Below are 27,885 nucleotides of genomic sequence, written 5' to 3' on the forward strand. Positions count from 1 at the left end.
CCTGTAAGGCCTTCCTGGTATATGTGTAAAAATAAATAACAACTTGTGAATCCAGTCAAACAGAAATAGTGTTTTTCGGATTGTAAATTTGACCTCCGCCACTTTTAAATACATCGGCTCATCAATACATACATATGTACATATAAACACTCCAGATAATGTAAACGGATGTAAAGAAAATCCATCGGTAGATGGGTGGCTTAAATTATAAAAAAATGTGTGGGATGAGATGGATGAGAATTGCCCAATACAGAGACGAATGGAAGCGTGTTATAAAGACATTCATCCAGCATACAGAATGGCTGTAAATGATAATGATGATATAATATATGTACATACTTATACATATATTATATCATTTTTCTTTTTTTGTCAATCATAATCTGTATATGTATATGTATATGTAAATTATTATTTTTGTGCATCCAATCCAATCAACTTCTATATATGTATATATATATATATATATATATATATATATATATATATATATATATATATATATATATATATATATATTATATATATATATATATATATATATATATATATATATATATATATATATATATATATATATATATATATATATATATATATATATATATATTAGAGTAATGTGGACGTGTAGAGGAATGTGCGAGATCGGAGAAAAAGACGCAACGAGGAGTGTTAGTTAGTTAGTGTTCTTGATCCGTCGACCAGCCAGCTCCAAAAGAAACACAGAACAAAGCAGCTGAATATTTATACACAGGGTGTACTCTCAGCACAGAGAGATCATTGGTCGATGGGTCGCGAGACCTTATTGGTTGTTGTATACGATTTATTCATACGCCGATGCCTTTTTGGCGCGAACCTGCAATCAGGTGATCAGTGCTAGTAAACGAATGGTCGACGAACACCAATGATTAAATCTCAATGTTATATATGATTTCGATTCATAGAAATTTCTTCTCAAAAAACTTTGAATTTTTGAAACCAGATATCTACATATGTACATAACATCGTCATGATTGTTTTTTTTTTCCAGTTTTTACTCTATCCATTGTTTAATATTTGTACATATGTACATTCATAGATAATAGAAATAGTTCCATGTATTATTTAGTTATAATTTCAGTGTTTGGTTATTGTTTGGTATGCAATCAAACTAAAAGCGATCAATTTGATGCGAATAACTCAAAACGGCATATTGGCATAAACGTCACCGACTAAAATGGGCGTACGTTTATGCAAATTCTGCTAATGGCACGAACGGCACGACATTTGACGCGCACTTTACCCAAATTTGACAAGTGACTTTCTCAGTTTGTATCTCGTAGTCGACGTGTTCCTCATCACACGAGCTTTCGCCGAGCAAATAGAGAGCTTTCAGGAGCTTTCGTTAAAAGCTTCGCAACTCCGACTTCCGGTGCTATGCCATCCATCGATTGAAACTTGCGCAATTTAACCGACGGATTAAACGATTTTAAGAATAGGAAAAAAAGTTGGAAATTTTCAGAATTAAATTCACACATTAACCGTCGGCGACGGGTGTCATTTTTATTTTATTCCATTTTACGTGTTTATTCGCGGCAATAAATTACGGTCGCCGGCTTACTGCGTCCTTGCGTGGTGTGCGCTCCGTGTAATGTGATAAAAAATATAAAATAGGGGGCCCTTTACGTTGAAAATGCTTTTAACCCTGTGGTAAAGTCACACCCCCTTCACATAGGGCCGCGGTCGCGAATAAAAGATACAATTTGAGGGTTTGTGTGGGTGTGTGTATGTCTGAACTAGTCGTTATAAAAGATTGTGTGAGTGGGCGTACCGTAACAAAAATTGAATAAGCACACAACGATATACATACATACATATTTCAATATAAGTCAAATCGTAAATTAAGCATAATATGTATTTGGATTTCTTATTCAAATAAATTTGAAACAGTAAAAGGTTAGGTTGGTGTTGTTTTAAACATTTAAATATTAAATTAAGTATGGATGTGAATATTTTTATATTTTTTAATCAAAAATATATGTATACTAGTGATAGATCCGAAGAAAATTTCATCGGATGTATTATAAGTAAAAACTACTTACGTACCTATGTATGTATGTATGTACATAAAAACGAAATAAACCACCCACAGAAAAATTAATTTATTAATTAAATTAATTTTCAATAGATGGTGCAAAATGCTCGTGGTACTATTTTACAAGAGGAAATATTGATAGCAAACAATATGTATACAGGTTTATTCTTAATTCTACGAACCAAAACTTACATACATACATACAAAGTGTCTTTCGAAATTATATATTAGATAATCTTTTTGTAAAGGAGTAATAATAAAACGAAATACATTTTCAAAAATGTATTTTTAAATTTGGTAATTATAAAACATATTCAGTGGCGGATTTATTTCGTTAGTTCATAAGCAATTAAAAATAATCTATATAATGTATTTTTAGATTATGCTATAAAATTGGACATTTTTGTGCTATTTTTGTTAATCTCTAAAACCTGGAAGGTTTTTCTGAAAAAAATTGTATAATAGAATGAAATAGAAAATTCATTCATTAGTTATTTTTATTTATTTTATTTTATCTTTACATAGATATCTACCAGGAAGGCCTAACAGGTAAACGCCCAATGCGCCTTCCTAGAAAATTAATGACAAACATTGCAGCATTTTTTATTACATAAATTGCTGTATTTCGAGAAGCTGAAGAACACGAAATCAACAATTAATTAATTAATTAAATAATCCATAGAGACATATATAGATTTAGACTTGTAAAATTTTTTTTTACATATTGTACATATATCAAATTCAGATATTGGTGACACAGTGGGTAGGAAGGTTTTTGCCAATTTGATGGAAGAACCGTTTTAACAATGAAATCAGATAAATTGGCAAACTCCGATGGGAAACGATCGACTTGGAGTCACAAATATCCAAGACTGACCAGCACTATTAAAGATTATCACGGGATCGAACCCGGTAATCTCTCGGTACTTAGCATAAATGCAACCACCGAGCCATACTGCTGGCTATATATGTATGTATATATTTATATAGTGATTTCTTTATTGTAGATTTGTTATTAAATAATTATCGTTTGAACTTATAATATATTATAAAATCGTTGCTTTTTAATTTTTTTTATTATTTTATATATTTTTGTTCAATTTTATATTTTCAGACTGCATAAATCATATCGCGTTCAAAAATCACACCGTTCGTTTTCTTACGTTTCGACTCTTCGAAGCATTTAAGAATCGCCGCTAAAACTGTAATTTACGGCCGTAAACTGTCAATACTTATACTTTGATCACAATTTATATTGGAAAGTCCAAAAATAAATTTTTCAAATTCGTGTGAAACAATCGGATTAGTTATCAAAATCTGACAAAATACATTATTTATTTAAAATAAAAAATAAAAAATATTGGAAGGGTTTTATGTAATTCGTCGGAATCGGGTCAAACTGAAAACTTCATTATGCATTCAAATGATGCTAATAATTCATTCAACCAAACCTCCAAAGTAACATCAAAAGCTTCGACGGCTGAAATTATAGGCTTTCACTATTGTCGTATTTAAAACTTGGTCCGTTCTGGATTTCGATCGATTTCTATCTGTCTGCCTATATATGTATATACATACATACATATGTAGTTGTAAGGTCCGACTGACTTGAGGATTAATTCTAAATGCAGACTGACGATATGAAGATTTGATTGCGGTCTAATTAATTACTGTCTAGAGTTGGTAAATTAACAGGACTGTCTGAAAACCCATTAGCGGTCAACTGAAATCGGTCTGAAATGGAGCGGTCGTTGTGTATCAAGGGGCTGAAATTGTCGCAGGTGAGCTTGAAAGTCCCTCCTTGACAGGACCCACCTTTGATTTATAGACTTTACCTAAATCGGTTACGGGTGGGGTAGTGAGGGATTATTCTCTCCTAATTACACTTGCGATATTATCAACGATTGAATTTTCTTCGTATTTATCTCCCCTCTGCCTCTCTCCTGATCCTTGTCCACTTACATAGAAGAGCAATGTGTTTTCAAAGCATATGTATGTATGTATGTATGTTGTATTAAATTGTCAATATAATTTCAACTTATAATCCACATTAATATACTACTACTACGTAAGTTTAAAACAATAGTTTAAAACAAGTTTTATGAATAAAATAAAATGAAATACGGATAAGTATGAATAAATTCGGTAATGAAGACATTCATTTAGTATATTCAACAATGAATTGAAGAATTTTATTGTGACATTTCTTCTTTCAAATATGATTGGTTAAGGTATTGAATTTCGTGAAGAAAATCCATCCCTGATAAACTCGTATAAGTACATATGTACACACATATATTTCAGCGATATTTTATATAAAATACAATTCCAAATTACCATTTGTACCGACGACAGTTTTCTGTTTTACAAGTTTTATTTGTGTCGTTAATATTTGATAGTCAACTTCCTGTGGTCCTTGTAAATTATAATATTTCGCAATCAGTATTGTTACTTCGAATAGAACAATTAAGTTTAATATAGAATTTTTTATAAGTTCAAAGAAAGCCAAATTATTATTTTTTTATTTCTTCAATTTAATAATTAAAAAAAGAAAAATGGGGGCGCCTCGCATCGCCCATTGTCTTTGGGGCCCTAGGCACGTGCCTAGTCTGCTGCAACTTTGAGCCGGCCCTGGCTATAACTATAAAAAAAATAGTATGTCCGCGACATGTGTTTGTCTAGAATGCATTTTTTTCAGAAATTTTATTTTATTTTATTTGTTTATTTATTATACAACAGTCGCATTACAAAATGGTCCAATGCGTATGCACTAATATATATTTATAATCACTATGTGCGTGGTAGACATCATCATTTGCTGGCTGTACATACCTCCTGCCCGCACAGTTCTTTTACGAATGGCTCCTATTCCAAGAGCTATTCGACTTCTTAATGAAATCGTTGCTGCCGAGACTGAATGTGATATTTTCCACCTTAGTGAGCGTAAATTGTCGGAAATTACTCTAACCCATTTATCTGGTAGTCTGCGCTCATCATTGTTTTCATGATTGATTGTGATTTATGAGTGAAATTTTGATTAACTCTCTTCCATTTGGGCCTTACAGGGATGTTTTGTATTTGTAATTGTTTCTTACATATTTATTGAAACTGGCTGTAGGTGCAAGGCATTCCTTATGCTATATTTTTTTTTATTTGATATTTTTACTTTATCTGTTATTATTAAATGCTATTTTTTATGTTTATGTATGGATGTATTTATGTTTATGTTCAAATGTATTTTTTTATGTATAATTGATGAGTATATTATTTTCATTATGTATTAATTTATGTTTAATTGTTATTTTTTTTTTTGTGTTATATTTTTTGACCATTGTGGCGCTTTAGGAATTCCTGTTATGCCACAATGGTCTGTTTAGAATAAAATAAATAAATATTTTTTACATTAAACGCAACATCTATAGTCAAACATTGGACAACGTATTTTTATTGTTAAGTATTATAAAAAACAAATACAAATATCAATTAACATCCACAGTGACATATAGTCAAATTTGCAGCATTTTAAACAATTCAGTGAAATTCAAGATGCTAAAAACTCGAAATTTGCGAGAAAATGGGTAAGCTTCCCAATTTCTTGGACCCGTTTTCAATGAAAATCAGATAACTCTGATAGGAAACGATCGACTTGAGGTCACAAATCCAAGGTCTACCCAGCACTAACTGATGGGATTAATAAATGTAATTTAATATGACTATTAAAATTTAATATAAATTATAATATTAGAAACCTTTGTACTGTATCGGCAATGCTATTAGCTTACATAAATGATACTGTAGTGTTTTTTTATCAATAATTTTTATTTTATAATAATACTATGTAGTTGTTTTACCCGGCTTCGCTCAGTATTTGTAATATGAACAGCTTAAATATGGCGAATCTAATAGTAAATATTCATTTGTTTTTTTATTAAATTTATTTGAATCGAAAAAAAATATATCAAATCGTCATAGAAACTGTTTTGTTTACGAAGTTCCCTACGGCGAATGCCCTTGGCAACCCCCGGGGGTCTTTGCCCCCGGCGCCCCCCGTCAACCGTTCCCATATTGTCATGGAAATTTTGACTTGTTTTCGAAGTTCCCAACCAAATCCCACCCAAAAATATTTACATACAAAGTCTCATTGGAAATTATATATTAGATTTTTTTTTCCTGCTCTGTTCGTCGACAATTTCGATTTTAATCACAACGACGGATAAAGTATTGCGGCGACGGCCACGTTTCATTTTTTATCTCTCGTCGATTTTGACGGATGTCGTTGTCGTTATGGGAAGGGGACCGTATCGAATTCGCCCACCACCCCAATAGTTCCTCTCTCGTTGTCGTTCAGGGTTAATATAAAAAATGTCGCCACTTATCCGTCAGAGTTTCCCGTCGAATAAATCAATCGGCCATGCACGAAATATGCTTTTGACAACGAGGAAGATTTATTTGTAACATTTTACGCCACACAAAATTGTTAATAAAATATTTTTTTCAATACACTCACACACAGATTTCTTTGTGAATGTTAATAAATCAAATTTCGACGTTCGGTCGCTATTTTTCCATTGAAAAAATCTAGACTTCAAATACCCGATTGAAATTGAACCGTGGAGAATGTATCTGGTTTTATGTATTTGAAATATTATAATACGTGCTTACATTGCAAATTGAATGTTGAATAACTTTTTCTGTTTTATGTTTAAGAAGTAGTTAATCTGTGTCTTATTTCAGACTTTGTTTTCTTTTGCGTGAGGGAGATAATTTGGCTTGCGATTTTTAATCGAAATTAATGAATCGCGATGCGTACCAACAAAACTTTCGAATCACCGAATAAAACAAACAGCTTCTCAGCAAAAGTATTAAAGGTATCTATAGTGAATTTCCAACATTAGAATAAAGAAAATTAATTACTTAAGCGTGAAATTTTAAATTAATTTCAACGTCATTTTCCGCTCAAAACTTTTTACTGTAAATGCGAAGCATTTCTTATTATGCTTGAATTATTTCGTATTACAAAATTTATACCCACTCTCTAAAAAATGATTAAGCAAATATTATAAAATGAAACTTATTTTTATAAAATATTGATTTTTGAATTTTCCATTTTGTCATAGTCAAATTACAAACGATGATATTAAACATCACGCAATGGTTCTTTGTGCCAATTTATATTTTATTATTTCATACATACTCCCATTTATTTTATTTTATACGACATCTATGGTAAAACATTGTAAAAATATTATTCAAGGCCAATTGCAAACATCGATTTACAATCATAGAGACATCGGTGGACAAATTTGAAGCCTTTTATAAATTAGCCAATTCGGGAAGTCGTAAACACGAATTTTGCGAGAAATAGAACAGGGTTGCCAATTTGTTGGAAATGTTTCAACGAAATCAAATAAATTGGCAAACTCTGATAAATAAATATCGACCTTGGAGTTACATATCCAAGGTCTGGGCAGCAGGACAAAAGCCAGGGATTAAACCCGTGACAACCCAATTGAAAGCACGCTAACCACTGATCTATCTATGCTGGTAATTCAATAAACATAGTTATATATTTATTTATTTTTACTTTGGTAAAATTGTAATTTGGTAAATTTGGTAGCCGATGGACCCAATTTTATATTATCCCATGATACCGTTATCGGCTTGCCTTTGAGCGACATCTATTGTATCAAACTTGTACATGTATAAATTTTGAAATCATATTCAAATAGTGGTGACATACGTACATACTGCGTAGGATATTTTTTGCCAATTTGAGGACGAATTTTTTGGTAACTTAATAATAAATTGGCAAACTCTGATAGGAAACGATCGACTTGGAGTCGATCTAACCAGCAGCACTACAGATAATACTCGGAATAAATTCTTTACAATCGAGCTCAACCCACGGGATCGAACCTGGCAAGTTCTCGGTGGTTAGCATTAACACAACCTGCTGCTACTATGCTGCTGGCTTAAATATGTACACTGCGTTTATATCATGAAGGCATATTTTAAATTTACTCAATATATGTATAAGATAATACGATTATTAGTCAATATTACAATTCTAATTTACACATATTTATCTCCAATATGCTTGTAGGAATTTTTAAAATACGCATCCATGAGGTGATATATTGTATTATATTGATATTTAATATGGAAATGTGGTATTTGTAGACATCGATTTTCCAATTTCCATTTATTTTAATAAAAATTGAACATTAAATGAGTTTGGCAGTGACATGTGTTCGGCTATTAGCCGCCTCTATATTATGTATTCAATCTGTTGGGGAAAAAAGCTCAATATAGGCCGAGCGTCGACATAAATATGGAAATTATTGAGATTCGCTGGAAAATCCTTCGAAAAACCTATAAAATGGAAACAATTTTATTTTGAGAGCTTTATAGGCGCCTAAGCGGGTTAGGTACAGCCTATATTCGAAATGAATTGTATAATTCGGATTTCAATTGACGAGCAATAAATTTTAATGTATTGTCTTTCATTTTGACGTCAAACTTCCTTATATAAAGTAATAAATTTGATGAAAAAAATACGTCGGATACAATAGCTGTCAATCTTGTATGTTATTTTGATGTTAAACTTTCCGATATTTGTTATAGTAAACGTATATGTATTATAACATTTTTTAAACAAGTTAAATTCGGTATTCACGGCTGTAGGCAGTTCTCCTCTGAGTAATAAAATATGTATGACGTTCGATGTGAATACAAAATAAAAATAAAAGCTCAATATGCTACAGGGTATAGAAATTTCACAGCAACAATATTACCTATGTATACAAAAGCACACTGAACGAAGGACATTTGTATGATTCAATATATAATAAATATCAGTTTCATTTCTTTCATGATTTACGATAACGCGTTAAAATCTTTGGTAAATTATATTCTAAATTATATTTGAGCACAAAGGAAGAGTAGAAGAGAAAAAAAAAGCGAAATGTGTATTTCACGTGTCATTACTTTGGAACCCGCGAAAGTGTTCCAGCTGCGATTCGGGTAATATTTTTCAGTGCGTAATCATAACTCGCAAATAAGTAATGACTTCAGTATTAAGTTTGAATTGTATCAAGAGTGAACCAAGTCGAATTTAAGCATTTATTTACTATTTTACATTGTTGAGTTAATTGTAAGAAGTATTCATAGCAACATGTTAAACATACGCATCCGACATTTTGCATTTGCGTTCATGAAAGATTCTAATTGAATATGTTATTTGTTTTTTTAATAACACTAAGCAACAAAAAAATCTACCAGAGTGGAAGCTAATGAATATATACTAAGTTTGACCCACTTAATTCGAATATGATAATGATTTTTAGCGGCTTTTTCTCGTCTATGAGATAGAAGCGCTTAAAAAGTGAGCAATATTCACAGGTTTTGGCTTTTGCAAATCTTTAACGCAAAATTTAGTATTTCTGTGCCAAAAGTGAGCATTGGAATCTATATTCAGATGCTTTATCTATTGATTGTGATTTTTTATTGCTTTAAAATACTGAAATTAATTATTTAATAATATTTTTTTCCATTCGAATACTTTCAACATAATACTATAAATTCCGTTTAAAACCTTCCAAAAATTAGGCATAAACCCACCCTTTCTTATGCAGCGGTGTAAAAAGGCTGTGGTTGTAAATATTTTAAAAACACCCATACAAATTTTATGTTTAATAATGAAAAAATACACTATTAAAATTTTCGATTTGGTATTTTTCGCCCAGAAAGAAATACCAGAAACGTGGTGCAAGAAAGACCACGCTTGTGGTCTTCTTTGCACCTTTTTACGTTCTTTCGGGTACCATTTGAGCCCTTCTTTCGTCCAACTATCGTCCGGTAGTCTAACTATGTGACCCACCCATTGCCATTTTAGTATCTTTATTCTCGCGATTACATACATATATCAACTATCTTAGTCATACTTCTCACCCAATTATTACGTTTTCAATATTTCTTGGTTATGCCGAAAATATAGCGTTTCATTCTTCTTTGAGTGTATAGAAATTTATTAAACTTGAAACAATTTTTTTATTCAATCTTATAATGTAAAATTAACACACTAAAAAATTTAAAATCAATATTAAAATTTGTGGTCAACTGCATTAAATATAGATATGTATGTACATATATATGTATTTACAAAAGAACCATATGCCGCCATTCAGTCGAAGTTTGCTTACTTTTATTAATTACACATTGAAGAATTCGATTATGTACATTTATAACATTTTGAGTGTAGACATAAATGGTACTGTATTACAATCATTATTTGAGTATATAATATATCAGTTTTATTCATTAATTTCGACGGTATAAAATTTCGGTACGTATTTAAATTTTCGCTTTAAATATTGACTGTTCAATGTCGCATTATAATTGAGTGGATAACGAGATGAAAGGGACAATGGTCCCTTTCAGATACGCAAAAAAGCAAACAAGCTGTCCAACTAGCGGCACGAGGACGATAATTGAGCGCCCTTTCGTCCTACCGAAGTACTAATGACACTTTTTTATTCCCTTCCGCTTCCTGCGATTCCAGGACTCTCTACAATCGAGCCTCGAGGGTGAGAAGGGGAAGGACAAAAAGGCGAGCACTTTGGCGAGGTGAAGAGCGTAACTTGGCTCGTTGTTCCAAAGTAATCTTCGACACCTGGTGACATACCCAACTTCGCAACCAATTCAGCTCAAAACTTGGACAAGACGTGATTTTAGAACGGCGACGTACGCACAAAGACGACGTGCCATTATCTACCACACTTTAAAATTTTCAAATGGGATCAATACTCCCGCATGTTGGTGAGTATCATCTCATATAAAGACTTTAACAAAAAAATTCTTCGTATGGTGAAAAATCGGTGAAATTTTCATACGAAAATCACCGAAATATATATTCAGAGAAGACGAATGCCGTCGACTTATTAAACGTTACGTTTGAAGCGTTCCATTTTTTTCTTACCCCGGCAAGTCATAAAAGGCCGGAAAAGCGTGCGAGTATGAGTCTGGTTTCAAAGAAAAAATAAAGTATTCTATTGTCGTCGTCGTATACGAGTATATTAAAAGGTATTATTGCATCATTTGTACCGAAAATATCAGGTAGAGAGGTTTTAAGTTTCGGGCTTTTAATGTTGAGCCATTTTTCTACTGTAAGAGTCGTAATTATTCATGATAAAGTTATAATTAATTTCATTGTACGACACGGTAATGCGACCGAGTATGCGAAAATTTAATCTAAACTTGCCAAATTATTTATAGACGCGAATTCAAAAGTGTAATTGTTAGAAATTGTAAACTTTAACAATTACAATTTCAACTTGTGATTAATATTAGAGATGGATTGAGAGTATAAACTTTAAAATTCACATAAAGCGGAATCCAAAAATAAAAATGAAAAATCAATTTTTGAATGAATGTAACGGTGCCATTTACTAAAGTGCGAGTAAAAGTACCATTATTTAAAATTTCATATGTTGATTGCCTCCTCTTCTCGTTTAATATTTAATTGTAGTTAGTTTTAAATTAAGTCAGAAGTTCAATTTAAATGATAGCTATAAAAAAATTCACATTTAATTAGGAAAATGCCGATGATACACAACATGGCGGTAAATGGTATTGTTTCCATATGTATTGTTTTAAAAAACATTTCTTGTTAAAAAAAATTAACTGCACAATTTTTAAGAAAATATCCATTAAAATATTATGAAGAATTTTACTTGCATGTTTTTTTTTATTTGAAAAAACATTTGCTTTTATTTTATTTGCCTATTTATTTTTTAATAGACTATATTAGATATATTCTTTCAACGATTAAAAAAGTATTGACTATTTGAATATCGATTATTTATTAGTGGCTATTTAAATATCGATTACATGTTATGAAATGAATTTTATTTTACAAAAGTGACTCGGTTTTTTTTAATACACACATATTTATATCGAATTGTCCTACGAAGTTTTTAAGAGTTCTATTTTTGCCATAATAAGGAATTTTTTATAGATTTTCATAGAAATATAGTTTCAAATATATTGAGTACAATTTCCTTTATAATTAATTTAAAACACAAATCAAATGTAATATGTTACTCAACAAATACGGATAAATTTTATGTGCGTATTTAAAGTCTTTCTAAATCTTTCTAAAATCTTTCTAAAATCTGATACAAATTTACTTTCAAGTTAATTCGAATTTATTATTTTAAACATAAAATTAAAGCGTGAAAGTTATCATATAAATACTTTTACCACGGTTTTTTCCATCAAATTTTTTTTTAATTTTCATAAAAATTTAAATATTATTAATTATGAAATAAATATAAAATGCTCACCAAAAATTTTGTAAAGTTGATTTGAGGATTCTTCTAATATCACTTTCCAATTTACACTCAACTTAAATTACTATCAAATAAAAAATATTACAAATTTCAATAATTAATATATTACTCTAAAGTCATTTCATAATTCTATTGAAAGTTCAGTGCAAGTTTTCGCTTTGAAAGTCTCTTGCAAAAGAAAAGCTTCGCGCGGAAAACTCTCCTAGAAAGCTATCGGCGTGTCTGCACGACTTTCCTGCGGGGCGATCGCGTACCGACTGAATGGCTCGTTTCGGAAAATCTTCGCTTAATCGCGGGAAAAACTACCTCTCCCGAAACCAACGATGGATGTTCGACGGCAAATACCATCAGTTGCTTCTTGACGGAAAGGTGGTCGTAAATTTTCCCAAAACTCGTTGTCTAGACGATTTGGATTACGTTCATCGACATTGATCATCGTGACTAGTAAAGTGAGCCTTTGCTGACGGCATAGACCGCAAATTTTCCCCATTTGCCAGGACGTGCTCGGAAAATCAATTGGACGCTTTTCCGCCCTTTGATTTCAACCATCAGTCAATCGGCGTTAAATTGAAAATTGTAAATTGCTAACTTTCGTTATTATAATTGTTTTCACATATTCTTACGTGTATATTACATATTCATATTCATACGTGTATATACATGCATATTACATATTCATACGTGTATGCATATTATATATAACAGTGATAAGCTCGAGTATTACCCATTATTAGAGACACGTATTTTGGGCATCTATTTTTGTCAATTTTAGCTTTTTCATTTTGCATTTTAGCGTTTTAGGGCATTAAAAATGTTCAATTTTAGCGTTTATTTAGCATCTATTTTTATGAAGAGTTTGATTTTTTATAAACAATTAAGTTTAATAAACAATTTCGATTAATTTTAATAAAATTTATATACATATGTACATATATACAATTCAAAGACAACACAACAATTAAAAAATATTAGAAAAATTCAAAAATGTTTTGTAATTAAAATTACAAAGAAAAACAAATGAATATAAAAAACATGGATATAAAAACACAAAGACAAAAAATATGAATATAAAAGTATAATACCAATTAAAATTTATTAAAACTCAACATGGAGCATATTTCTTTTTTGAGATTCGGATGACGATCGGTATGAATAATATTGTATTTACTAAAATACCTTTCAGCATCCACACTATTGATGGGACACCAAATAGATTTTAGAGCTGCACAACCAAACTCTTCGTATTTATTTTTTGCTGCCATCAATAATAGCAATGTGTATATCCGGCGTGAATTCACTTTTTATATTATCTATTAATTGGCTAAAAAAGTGCTGACGTCCTTCCAAATATTGAGCCTCTGTTAATACATTATACAATGGCAGGTTTCTAGAAAACAAAACTGTTTTTTTAACATTAATATTAGATTTTGTACCTGCCACAGATGGATTGAATAGTTTACTCAATGTTTGGAGGAATAGATTTGTCTCATTTAGTCTTGAGTGCGAGTCTAGTTTTAAGACGCTTTTTTGAGCAGCCTTTTGGATACACAGCTCCAACTGTCTTCTTTTGTTTACAGTAGTAGACAAAAGCAGTTGCTTTGTTTCAACAGGAAAAACACCGTCTATGGTAAACTGCAAGCTCTGTTTTATCCCCTCATTTTTTTCACATAATAAATGGGCAAAGGGATGGGAAGACCCTTCTATTGTCTATTAATTTTATAAATTTTTGTTATTTTAGCATCAATTCGCATATTTTACGAATTTAGCATATAGTAGCATCTATTCCGAATTTTAGCATCTATTGAGCATTTATTGCAAAATGCCCGAAATATGTGTCTCTACTCATTATACATATATTTAAATTTATATATTTAAAACTATTAAATACACATTGAAAATATAAAACAACCATATTCATGTAGTATCATGTTTACATCTTAAATTTAATATACACTTATATTTTATTATATCGGTGTATTTATAGCCTTCGTTTTATATAATTGAATTCTCATTCGATATTATTGGATGGATACTCATTATATGTACCAAAATAAATCACTCTAAATGCAAATGTTTGTATAAATATACTTCTTTCACATTTCTCGCTATTTCAACATGTTTCATTCACTTCCTTCCAGCATACTTAATACAGCCAAAGCTTACATACTTTTCGTGCTATTTTTAGCATTCGTTTAATCAAATTGAATAAATCAAATAACCCATTGATGTGCAAAATATAATTGACAACGAATTTTGAATGGTTTATGAAACATTCCGTGCCTGACCTTGTTCATTCATAGAACACAAAAATAAAGTCAATTGTGTTATTTTATTATAATAAATAAAATTGTTTCTCTGAAATATTCAAACATCGAGCCTTTTACATTTTCATTTCGACGATGTAATCCCGTACTAAATTCGTACATTTGTGGAAAATTCGGCCTTGGGAAATTCGGTATCGTCTCGCTGAACGTTTAACCCCGTTTAGCGAACCTTAAACTTGTGGTCAGGCGTATTGTGTGAATGTCGACAAAATACTCAATTTGATTTATGACGCTGAAACACAGATTTAATGGAGCAAAAACGACTACTTCCGGTTTGATTGCGTTGCTGTGCCCGTTTAGCCTTTTGTTTATGCGGTGAATTTGAGGCTTGACCTGTGCTGAATTCAGCATTGTCTCTTCCGATGAACTATTTATATTGAAATAATTTTCGAATACTCGAATACTTCGAAAAAATGATCCACCACCAGATGTGGAAGTATTTTTAAAAAATTTGCAGAATTTACGATATTTAATATTATATATTATATAACACAAACCTTATCATTCATTACGAGGGTTCAAATCCTTGTGTTTTTCCGCATCTATTGTTCGTTGCTGAAATTCGTACCATGAAAATATCAGACCATTTTTCATTTTGATACTTGTCGACTGAATTTTTTTATGCTATTTTTATTAATGTAAAAGAAATCACAAGTGACACTTAAATATTATTACTTGTATATATTATTTTGATCTTTTTATGTTAAAAATACATATTTTTACTATTTAATATCCGTTTGAATTCATATTTAAAAGTTCGCTTTGTTAAAGTCGTTTAATTCTGCCATCGATAAGAAAATCATTCGGAAAACTTTTTTAAACTATTTGCGAATTTTTGACGATATCTTCTGCCATTTTCAATTGCGAATTTTCATTTTTCGTTATAAGCTTATACAATTTATGATAGGAAAAAGCATTTTATTCAAATAATATTTAATACAATAATTTCAATACATTCATTGTTACTATAATTTTCAAAACAATTATGTGGTGCACTAATTAAGGTGCATTAAAATCACTCGTCAACAATTATTATTGTGGGTGATACACTTTTGTGATGACGAGTGGTATTTGGTTTTCATTATCGACCAGAATGGTCAAGAATGGTTCTATCGCCCTAAATATGAACAACTCATTTGGAGGCGGTAACGATAGAGTATTTACGCCAATGTTGGTTCCAGCAGCAGCCACAGAACCATTCTCATCTATGGATATGGATGCTTTTTGAATTACCGAACTGATTGTCACCGCTCGTCTGTTCGTTGAGAATAAGGTTGCTGCCGAATTAGGCGTGAACACTTCTCGAATACCCATCTAAAAATGGTAAAAAAAAACGACAAATGAATCTTTATGCATTAACATATTATATAAATACATCAGACAATTCACTGAAACTTACTTCAAACAATACGTTGACCAGTGAAGTATCGTAGGTGAAGTTGAATTTGGGTATACTCATTGCTACTTTGTATTTTGAGCCAACTGTCATCATTTTCAACATGTCTGCAGTGCTCAAACGATCTATCATTGCGTCGAGACCGTGGGATTTTTGAGGTAGTACGAAAACCATCGAATATTTATTGCCCTGTTGAGTAAAATTGTCGATGAATATTAGGGGACAAAGTCACATATTTTACGGTGAAATTGATATGTGAACTTTCGTTGAAAAAGGTCGATTCGTATCGTTGGGGAATTAGTTGACTTTTCTACAATAGTATTATATAAAAATAATCTAATAGCAATATAATATATACTACCTACAGTTTTTTAAAATAAAATGAAGTTCAAGGCAAAAATTCAATAAAAAGTTAAAAGGATCGAGTTTATACTAGTATGGCTTAAATAGCAGCTAAATTCTATTTGTAAAGAAATTTTACACGTTGTATTAAATGGTACCCCGACTTTAGCGCGAGAGACAAAATGCACCCTGATGTAACCACCCTGACATAATCGCGAGGCATCAAAGCCGCGGGAGACAAAACCGCGCGGTGACAAAACAGCGCGCAGACGAAGCCACCCCAGCAAACAAAACCGTGTATGAATAAATTAAAACATCAAATTTTGAACTGAACTGAAGCATAGTCTATTATTAATGTGGGATTTACCACGTTTAATGTTTAACAACGCGTCGGGCCACCTTGTACAAAAATATGTATGTATTTACAGGGCCAACAAGAGAGGGGTGGGTAAAGTTTCAGGGCCCGGACTAATCAAGGGGCTCCGTATCGGGACATCCAACTGACGGATATTGATATTTTATATTATTCTACATAACAATATATGTATTTATTTAATGCTAAATATTTATTATTTTTCGATTCACGTATTATTTGGGCCCATGTTTAATCGTACCTGGTTATATCACTTTCTTGTTCAAATATTTTTTAAAATACAACCAAAATATAAGTGTTTTTCTAATAGTTCTGATAGATTTTTCGCATACTAAAAATGTATCTATAAGATCTTTTTTAAGTTAGCCAAAGAACCCAAAATTATTTTTACCCAGGGCTCGGAATCAGTGGAATTAGGGGTGAAATTGAAATTGATATTTTAAATTTATCATATATTCTGGCGCGGTTATGTTGCCGAGCGCTTTTTGCTGGGGCGGTTTTGTTGTCGCGCTGTTTTGACATGTCGGGGCGCTTTTGACTAGACACCAATTTGAATATCATACTTTATTCAGCAACTTACCATATCAAATTTATGTTAGTTTGCTTGCTCCTTTAGGAATTTTCAAATTAAAAAACAATATTATGAAATTCTAAAATTTAAACGAATTTCTGTGATGAAAATGTCATGTACATAATACATATGAATACGAAATAAAGAAAATGGTGTAATACTCACATCGAATGGCATAATTAACCACTTAGCACCCATAGCATCATCTTCATTGACTAGATATTTTTCATTATGTAGCATATACTGAACGTCTACTGCATTTTGAGGATCGGTGTGGAATTCCATCGACTTAGTACGTTTCGGATCGAATTTTATTTTCCATGTGCCTTTGAAGTAGAAAGCATTTGTCAACATGCAATCGCTGTCCCTGCGTATACTTTCTAAATAAAAACGATCACCATTATTAAAAAATAATACCCAAGTGTTTGATTTAATATTTTATTTATTTATTTAATAGTTTTGGACCATTGTGGCATTACAGGAAGAACCTAATGCGCCACAATGGCCTACATTTGAAAAAGATATAAAAACATGATATAAAAACAAGTAAACTGTAAATAAAGGAAAAAAGCAAAAGCAGAAAACATGGTAAAATAAAATAATAAAATAAAAAGTAACAAAAGGAAAATAATACATCATTCAGAGAGAAAAAAAAATAACAAAAGTGTAAAAATTAAAAATAAAATCCATAAATCCCATTCTTTGTTTACACTGAACAAAATTAAAATAGTATATAAAAATATACAAAGGAGAAAGAAAAAGTAAAATAAAATAAAACAAAATATGAATAAAAAATAAAATCACAACGAGGCCCAAATGGAAGAGAGTAGATTAAGATTCCACTCATTCATCACATTCAAATTAAGAAAGTAATGATGAGCGCAGGTTACCAGATAAATATGTTAAGATAATATCCGATAATCTACGCTCCCCAAGGTGGAAAATATCACATTCAGGGACAGCAGCAACGATTTCATTGAGAAGTCGAATAGCTCTTGGAATAGGAGCCATTCGAAAAAGAACTGTGCGAGCAGCAGGTACAACCATCAAATGATGATGTCTACCACGCACATAATTATTAGGGACATAAAGTCCCAACTGTTCCAGCAACAACGGGCATGACGTATTACCACGCAATAGCTGGAGAACGAAACGAATTAACGAGAAGTTTCTCCGGAATTTAAGGGAATTATACCCAAGCATGCCCAAAAGGAAAGGAGTAGGATAGAGATATGGGTAGTACCCATACTCTTTCTTATAAAGAAAACGAAGAAATGCTTTTTGCACTTTTTCTATTATAAGAGAGTAGTTTGCTTCATGCGGATTCCACACAATTGCATTATACTCTAGCTTACTTCTAACAAGCGAGTTGAAAAGCAAGCGAGAAGACAAGGGGTTGGAGAATAATCTAGCATATCTCAAGACAAATCCAAGTCGACGAAAGGAAACGTCAGCGATTGTCTTGATGTGGTTGTGAAAGGTGAATTGAGGAAGAATCAAAAGTGATACCCAAGTCGACCATTGATTCCACGCGCTTCAACAAATCCAATCAAATCCAAATTTTTGTTCAAATCCAATCAAATTAAAACAACACACAAATCATATGTACCTGGGGATACTAAATTTTGTATTACTCCTTGGGTTTGTTTCTCGACCCATCTGTTAATTGCTTCAGCTGCTCTTTGGGTATTTTTAAAATCAATTTGTTCAATATCGGCAGAGAAGAAGTTTTTAGCTGTATCCCTAAGCGTACGATCTAATTTGAATCCGCTGTTTATGAACATCCCATTGGCTAGTGATATGCTATTTCTTCCATTCTGGGTCTGTAAAATTGAGACAATTTTTTAATTTATTAATATTGTCAATTTAAAATTAAAAAGTCTTTGAAATGATTCTTACCGCTATGCTGTCCATGATTGATCTGTAGGATTTCTTTGAAGACGTTTTAGATTGCCCTAAAACTACATCGAATTCTGTAAGTGTGTTACCTTCACTTGCTTGTTGAACCAACGACAACAAAGTGCTAACCGAAATTGGGGATAATACTACATTAGCCTGAGGACTACTTTTCAATACTTTCTAAAAATAAATTTAAATACATTTTAAAACATTGGCAAATCTAATATTGACGAATTTTACTATTTTAAGTATATATAATATTATATATATGTATGTACCTTAAACATGTTGAGTGAAAATTGGGTGATGGCTTCCTTCGTTGGCAAATCTTTCGGTGATCCTGAAAATAGCAAAGTTTCAGATCCAGATTGGGATTGGCCTTGATACGAAGGCTGGGGTTGACTTCCAAATGATGGAGACGGTTGAGGTTGAGATCCAAATGGAACTGTCTGTTGACTTCCGAATGGAATTGAAGATGATGGGTTTCCAAAACCAATCGATTGAGGACGATTTTGGTAATCGAATGTTTGCCCGCTTAATGGATTCGTCTGAGGTTGACCGAATGAGCCTTGCTGTGATTGACTTCCTGATTGGGGTGGGTTTTCATATCCAACAGGTTGGGCCTGGCCACTGTATTGGTTCGATGGATATTGGCTAGAAACCGGTTGGATTTGGTGTCCAAATGGTTGGTTTTCAAAGCCACCTGATTGGGGTTGGCTTGAAAATTGAGTCGGTCGCTTTTGAGTTTGAAAATGATTTGGTTGCGTTTTATTACTGCCGTATTGTTGATCATAGACCGCTTGTCGATTATCATCTTCCCCAGTGAAAGTGATTCTCTCTTCTTGAGTTTTAAACGTGTTACGATGTGGAGACGGTTTGTAGTCGGTATTGTCTTGATTTTGGTCATAGTTGTTATTACGATAACCATAATTACCCTGGGAATTAACAGTCGTCATTAAAAATAAAAATATCCATAGCGATTGTATCGTCGACCACAGTTTATTATTCGCCATCTTGTCTGGAACAAAAAAAAAACAGCCAATGTAGTGAGTATGTTGTAATACGTATTACTTCACATACATACATATATGTACATAGTTTTTTCTAATGGTATGAATAATTAATTATAAAAAAAAAACGTGTTTTTTGTAATATATAAATTACAAATTTTTATTTAAATAAAAATTTATACTTATATACAATATACATATGTATGTATATTTAAGTTAAAATATATGCAGTGGCGGCTCGTGAATATGAGCTGCGGCGCTGCAACACCCCCAAAAAAATTGTATTTACAACTTGGATATTCGTATCATGGGAACGTTAAATAAAAAACTTTTTTTTCATATATATATATCTTATTAGAGTTATAATATTTTTAATTTTTCACTATTTTTAAACAAAATATACAATCAATACTCCCTTATAAAAGTTTATTTGGGATGATTTTGATAAGTTTTCACTGATTAAACAGAATTCAAAGTCGCCGTTTCGCTAGAAAATCCCCATACAAAGCGCGCCGCACTCGCTGTGGATGTTTGTATGTATGTTGGAAGCGTTATTTTCAAACAATCATCATTTTTTTCATGTGATTGTTTTGAAAATTTATGTTGTTAAAAGCTTTCTTGGGTATATACATTTAACTTGAATATAAAAAATAAAATAAAAACAAAATTTCAGGTTTTACGTCAAAACCTGAAATTTTGGACTCCTTACATTTATTTCATGAAACTCTTAATGTTTTTCAGAATTTTATGTGTTCAGATTAAAATTTTATACTTAAAGAAGCTCTCAACTACTTTTATTTTCAAAATAGTCACGGAACATGAAAAAATGATTTATTTGACACATGACACTTCAAAATCACACTTACCTAATACAAACCACCCATTACGAGATATTTGAAAAAAACCTACTCTCTCCAAATTTTTGTCGCAGTAAATCGATCGTTTGATGGTACAGGGCATTTTTTAAAATCGGTGATTTTTTTTTAATTTTTAGTTCCCTTGATACGACGAAAGTTTTCCACTAGGTTCAACGATGAAATCCAAAATTTGCGTTTTTCGCTCCGGTTTAATGTACATACATACATAACAGATTCATAATGTTGCATTCGTCAAAATATTTACCATTTGTTTTGGTTCTATTAGTCATAACTACGTTTATTTATTTCAATCCGTGTAATTTGACTGCATGTCAACTGAACCAGAATCTGCAAATTGAAGAATTTGTACCAATTTTTTTGTAATGTTTTTGGTTATAAATTTATAAAACCTTCATCAAATCAAACACTTCTGCTGAAACCAAATAAATACCAACTGCTAATAAAAAGTATTTGGATTCATTGAATTAATTCAATTATTTCGAATATGCATATGTATGTACACATGTATTTATGTAAGTATGTATCAACATATGTATGTATGTATGTACCTATACATACAAACCAGTCAAGCGACATGTGTACTTTAAAACAGGAAAAACTTTTCAAAAATCAAATTCAACATTGAGGTTTTCCCGTGTGCGTCATATCATGTTTGTGCTTATATACAGTAATGTTAATGTGACATTTTGTGTTAAATAAATAGTAAATCATACAAATGCTCGAAGTCTATACGTAGAATAATTTACATATGTATGCTATAAGGATCAATATGCACATAAACAAATTGAAAAATTGATGTCGAAATTCTAAACCATTTTGATTTACTGGAATGCTCGTAAATTTTTGTTTGAAAGGATTTTCGTAAACTGTAATAATCGATTCGTGATGTACAAATTGTTATCATTAACATCTAGTTTCAGTTATTTCCCATAAAGAATTCATCGAAGTTGTGCAAAATATTAATGTATGGATAAATATGGATGTCGATGAACTGTTGATACTGTGAAAGACGAAAAATATTTATAGATGACTTGAACTCCAACTTGCAGTTTAAAAAATCACCCGATCATGCAGGTACGTTGATGATGTGAACGTTGAATTTTTTAAAATAAACTAATAGCCTGATACCGATAAAGCAAAATATGTAGCCAGCAGCATGGCTCGGTGGTTGCGATTAAGCTAAGCACCAAGAGGTCACCAGGTTCGATCCCGTGAGCTGACCTCGATTGAAAAGAATTTATTCTAGTATAATCGAGTATAATCTTTAATGCTGCTGGTCAGACTCAGATATTTGTGACTTCAAGTCGATCGTTTCCTATTACAATTTACCTATTAGAGTTTATATTACTATTATTATTTACCTATTAGTTTTCCTATTAGAGTTTATTTATCTGATAAATTTATGCTGTATTAAAAAGTTGCGTAAACGTCCGAAAATTTTATTTGCTTTTTTAACATCTTCTAAAGGAAAAGATAGAAAGATCGTAAGATTTACCAAGTGAAAAGATAAGATTTACCAAGTGGCTTGTATTTAATTATTGGAAAAGCAATTTTTTTTTGTAAAAGCGAGGTCCAATTTAATGTCCTACATTTGTGAAATAACTAAATTCATTTTTAATACTGAATTGAATAGATATGTACATACATACATACATGATATATGTATGTATTATATAATAAAATTGTATTCTGAAGTATTAAAAATAAATTGAGGGGCACCGATATATATGTTACAGTGAAAGCATATTTCAAGTAAAAATATATTTTCACCAATTCAAGCAGTGAAAGTGTATCAAACAATGAATTTACAACGTTTAACTCTATAAATGTAACCTTAACAACCTAACCTTAACTTACTTAACCTAACCTATCCTAACCCTTAAATAATACCAACCCTAACAATATAATCTTAAATGAATAAAACCAACCCTAAAAATGTAACTGGTTATGATTTCACTGAATCGTCAGTGAAAATATATTTTCACCGTGACATATACACACATTGTATGTGCCCATGATTATGAAAGTGGCCTAGTCAAGAAATTGAAAAAAATGAGTTTTTCGTTAAGTACAAAATTCTCTTCTTGACCAAACAAACAGACAGAGAGGACATTTTATTTCTCACGGATACATAACATACATGTTCATACGTATAATGCATATAAGTATAGAAATTTATGTATCTTAGATATGCCAAGACTTTCGATCGTCCAAAATGGAAATGTCACAAAGGAGAAGGATGAGATTTTCACCTGGGAATTTCCCGTTTGATAGACAGCCTTATCAGAAGACCTTCAAACCCATTGATAAAGCCTTATATTTCACGTTCAGCGACGGCGCGAAAGTGTGAAATTGGAAGTCGTATTGCTTTAATAATCAACTATTAATAAAAGAAATTTAGAAAGTACGCATTGTGACAAATTACACAAATAAGTTTTTATATCCTTGTTAGTCGACGCGGAAAGTTCATCACGCTTAGGATGGACCACAAAAAATTTACGAAGCGAGGTTGGACTTGGTTTTAGCAACGACGACATACCTATAATCTTATCATTAGCAATGAGAATACTTTCTACATATGATATTACATGCAGTGGCGGACTGGGACTGAAATTAGTACATGCCAGGAGTCAAAGGGGGCCCACCCAGGGTTAAAAAAATTTGTCCCCCCCCCCCCCATATAACAAAATTTTCTTCTTTCCATCACGCTAAAAATCAAGGGAATTTTTTTTTTTTTTTTTTTTTTTTTTTTTTTTTTTTTTTTCAAAAATGGGAATACATAAATTTAGGTACAAGAAAAATGGTAAAAGCAAAATAGATCCATAAATTACATTGTATATTTCGTTATAACCCTTGTCCTAGGTAAATAGAATTCATCATAAAAGAATGCGGCATAAAAGCGGCTTTTACTTTCGGTAGAAAACAATCAGGGACGTCATTTCAGCTTTTTCTTGGGGGGGGCAGGCAAAGATTGATCATATTCAATTTTTTTTCAAAAATTCCTTTTTTATATCGGAATAAAAATGGAAAGTATTCTTTGCATAAACTTTATTGAGTTATAAAATAGGCAAAAAATAAGCTTAATTTTTCAAAAATAATTATAAAAAAAAATGATGTAAAAATTTAAAAAAGCGCCGCAGGCGAAAATTTTTTTCCAAAAATCTTCATATGGTCAACAAAAATCGACCATCAAACTGTCACTAAAAAATTATCAATTAACTTAATTTCTACCGACTGTCTTTTCACTTTATCTACTTATGTATGTACATACATATGTACGTAATAACAATAAATAAAGTTTTGTGATCATGGGATAATTCAAACTCAGAATCGATTACTGATTACGTTTACATAATATAGAAAAATGTGTGTGGCTCTGTGTGTCTTTTTATTATTTTATATATGTATATGTATATATAAAATTATTTTTATCTCAACTTTTAGTCCTTGTACCCTATAAGATTGAGATATTTTTATGTTTTTCTCGGAAACTTTTCGGCGTATTGAACTGACATTACATATATAGAATTATAAATCTAATGCCAAATTATATATAAAATTTCGTGAACACCCGTTAACCGAAAGTGACAGTTTACTCCTGTTGGCAGTTTTCTTCCACTATTTTAATCGAGCCTTTAAATATGTGTGCTCTTCATGATTTCATGTATAATTCGTTGTATCAATGTGATGAAAATATAATAAAAAAAATCATTAAATTTAATTAACCAAAATTGGGATTTTTTCCTCTTAAAAAATTAAAAAATGTTTTCTACCACACCCCTGAACGTATCAAGCTGAAAATTTATATTTGTATTCTTTATGTACTAAATTTGATAAGGTTTTGGTCAGAGAGCAATTTTATTGAATAACTAAAACGTTTTTTGGACCGAATTCATTACACATGAAGTTTAAATCCATCTCATTCATTGTTTTGTGAGAGAATGGACGTCTGCAAATAAAATAAAAATACGAGAAATAAAATCATTTGTGATTGAACCGATTCAGTAACATATTAATTTAAAACCTTTCTTGATAACAAATAATATACTAACTTTTGGAAAAATTAACGTTACACATGTGTTTTTGAGACAAAATAAAGTAAAGAGGACCTTTCTAACGATTCGCTCCATAGGATGAACAATTTCTAAGAATTTTACCCAAGGCATACCACTTAAAAACCAAAATATACTTGCTTCGAAATAATAAAATCTTTTTTTTTTTCAAAGCACATAGCCCAAAAGTAACATACATAAGAAATAAACGTAGCATTCATAGATCCGTAGTATCTCATTAATCATTAAATTTATAATATTTTATAAATTCACACTATTCCTTAATTTAGGGGGGCGATTACCCCCCTAAGCCCCCCCCCCAAATTACGTCCCTGAAAACAATGCATAATATTTTCAATTAATGTTAATCGAAAATCGGGATTTTGGGGAGGGGGCCCCTATCCTATATTTCTATATACATGGATGTGTCTAGATTAGGAATAGATTTTATATTCGGAAACTGTTTAAAATTGTGTATTTAAATCTTACTATATCGTCGAAGTATAATCAAATGTTATTTTGAAAGTATGAATTAAATTTCTAATCGCTGGTTGATGATGAATCGTCCTATCAAAATTGTTTTAAGCAATTCAGTTTATATTATTGACGGAAATTTGTTTATTCCCATTTTTATTTCAGTAGGTAGTTGTTACATAGGTATTGGTATATATATAATCTTGAGGTTGGAAATGGGCCCGGCAAAAGGCCCCACGCAAATGTTGAAACTTACATTTCGAGCCTAATAAAAAGTTAACCGATCCTTGGGCTGTAAAAGCATGTATTAGTTGTTTGTGTATATCGTACGAAATTTGTTTTGTTGAAATACCTAAACTTTAGGTCCCAAAGTGCAATATCCTATAAATTTTTACACACGTGAAATAGTTGAAAAGTTATTTAATTTTACTGAGGGCCCATATTTTCTAACAGATAGTGGGGCCCACATGCCATCGGGCATGTTCGCTTGTATGGCCAGTCCGCCACTGATTACATGTATCTTTTAAAAGTATTTCTTGTATTACAAAAAATTATCAATATTATTTGGAGATAAATTAGTTTCTATATATAATATCATGTTACTAACTTGTAAAAACACTACACAGTTTGCAATTTAGGACTACCGAATTTGGTACACTATCTCATAGCAGCTTAGCTTGAATCCTTTGAAGATAAGTTTTCAAATGTATATATGTATGTGTGATCATTACATCCCATTTTCGACATGCATACTAGCAAACTATATGACACGACGTACAAGTGAATGTTTGAACATCACTAAAGAAAACATTAGCGGAAAAAATCTATAAGTTTTCTGCAAATGTTGACATAAATATTACAGATTTAACAAAATGGTGGTGATGGTCTAAAGCGAGGACGAACCGGTTTGTCGTCGAGTCCGACGATAACACTTGTTGTTGTTGCGATTGCCGAGGTTAAAAGGTTACCAACCGTGACGATTGCACTTGTACGAAATTGATGATGATGATGATGACGCCGAAATTACACTCGGCAATTTTGTTGCACTTTTGATTGTCGTCTATGAGTGTTTGTTATGAATGTTTCGTATCCGATGTTGGTTTAGTACTGAGGACAAAACTCACCTCAACGATGGTCAGCGGCACGCTGCAAGACCAAGGCCTGCCACTACTCCTCTGAGACGATTCGTTTAACTACTGGGTGACAACGAAATAATATTATAAAGCACGGGCTCCCAACCTATGGGTCACGACTCCAAATGCGGTCGCAAGGGGTTGCCAAGTGAATTAATAATTCTAAAAAAATCGACTAGTAAAATTTGCATCAAAATTCATGCTTAGAAATTTGAATATACATAGTATAACATTTTAAATACCTTAAAAATGTATTTTTCAAATGTATTGGAATTGGTCACTTGGCAATTATGAAAAGAGGCCGCCACCAGTAAAAAGGTTTGCAACATGTTTTGTAAAGGAAATTTTAAAATATTTCTTGTAAATTTGATAAATATATATGTATGTACTTGGAACAATTAATTTTTGGATTTATATTAAAAATCAGGTCATTTAAAGAGTTGCGCATTCATTTTAATACTTTTTAGTGCAATGATAGACATTGCTGCGTCATGCAGCGAGTTTACAAAGGGCTTCCGGAAACCCTTTGTCGAAAATTTAAAATTTCCGGAAACCTGTTGTCAAATGTCTTTGTAAACATTCATTTTTCAATGCAATGCGTTTTTGAATAATTTGTATATAAAATTATTATTTTGAATAAAAATACCAATAATTTTATTTTACTACCGCCATCTATGTTTAAAACTAAAAACTGGATAAACGTAGCGCATTTTTCAGAAATTCAAATTTCAAACGCGTTTAAGGGCGGTTTCAGCATGGATAATACGAGCTTATACGTACGAGCAACTCGTACGAGCGTCTACGCTCGTACGAGTTGCGCGTATGGAAAACGAAGCGCCTATACGCGCCTACATGCACTACAAAAAACGAGATTATACGCGCGTATAAAACGCTAGTCTGAAACCGCCTTAAAACGATATTTTTTCTCCATCGTAATGGCGAAAAAATATCAATAGATTTACTTACATATATTGATGACCGAAATGAGCAATATGGCAAAGTATGAAAAC

The 27,885-nt window shown here is 31.5% G+C and overlaps 1 protein-coding gene across 7 annotated transcripts; it reads right to left on the minus strand.

Annotated features, from left to right (window-relative positions):
* Positions 1–15,644: 15,644 nt before the first annotated feature.
* On the minus strand, positions 15,645–27,004 carry LOC143913345 (serine protease inhibitor 42Dd-like). Of its 7 annotated transcripts, none has more exons than XM_077433069.1 (7): positions 26,867–27,004; positions 19,607–20,346; positions 19,329–19,508; positions 19,039–19,252; positions 17,595–17,809; positions 16,147–16,332; positions 15,645–16,061 (listed from the first exon to the last, which is right to left on the minus strand). In XM_077433069.1, exons 2-7 carry the CDS (start codon positions 20,339–20,341, stop codon positions 15,780–15,782), a joined length of 1,812 nt encoding a protein of 603 aa, XP_077289195.1. In that variant the 5' UTR covers positions 20,342–20,346; positions 26,867–27,004; the 3' UTR covers positions 15,645–15,779. The 7 variants fall into 7 exon arrangements, with proteins under 7 accessions (XP_077289195.1, XP_077289198.1, XP_077289197.1 ...); XM_077433072.1 differs by having other exon boundaries at positions 19,607–20,341; positions 26,867–26,968; XM_077433071.1 differs by having other exon boundaries at positions 26,715–26,921.
* Between the last annotated feature and the right edge of the window lie 881 nt (positions 27,005–27,885).

The sequence above is a fragment of the Arctopsyche grandis genome, chromosome 6, assembly GCF_051622035.1.
Source record: "Arctopsyche grandis isolate Sample6627 chromosome 6, ASM5162203v2, whole genome shotgun sequence".
NCBI lineage: Eukaryota > Metazoa > Arthropoda > Insecta > Trichoptera > Hydropsychidae > Arctopsyche > Arctopsyche grandis.

What these genes read in the sequence shown, in the direction of transcription:
- LOC143913345 (XM_077433068.1), bottom strand. Translation starts at nt 21,485, where the DNA reads ATGACTAATAGAACCAAAACAAATG. An exon ending in TTTCACTCAACATGTTTAAG is followed by an intron (nt 19,509 to 19,606) that starts GTACATACATAT and finishes ATTTATTTTTAG; the next exon opens with AAAGTATTGAAAAGTAGTCC. An exon ending in ACAAAATTTAGTATCCCCAG is followed by an intron (nt 17,810 to 19,038) that starts GTACATATGATT and finishes GTTTTTATTTAG; the next exon opens with AAAGTATACGCAGGGACAGC.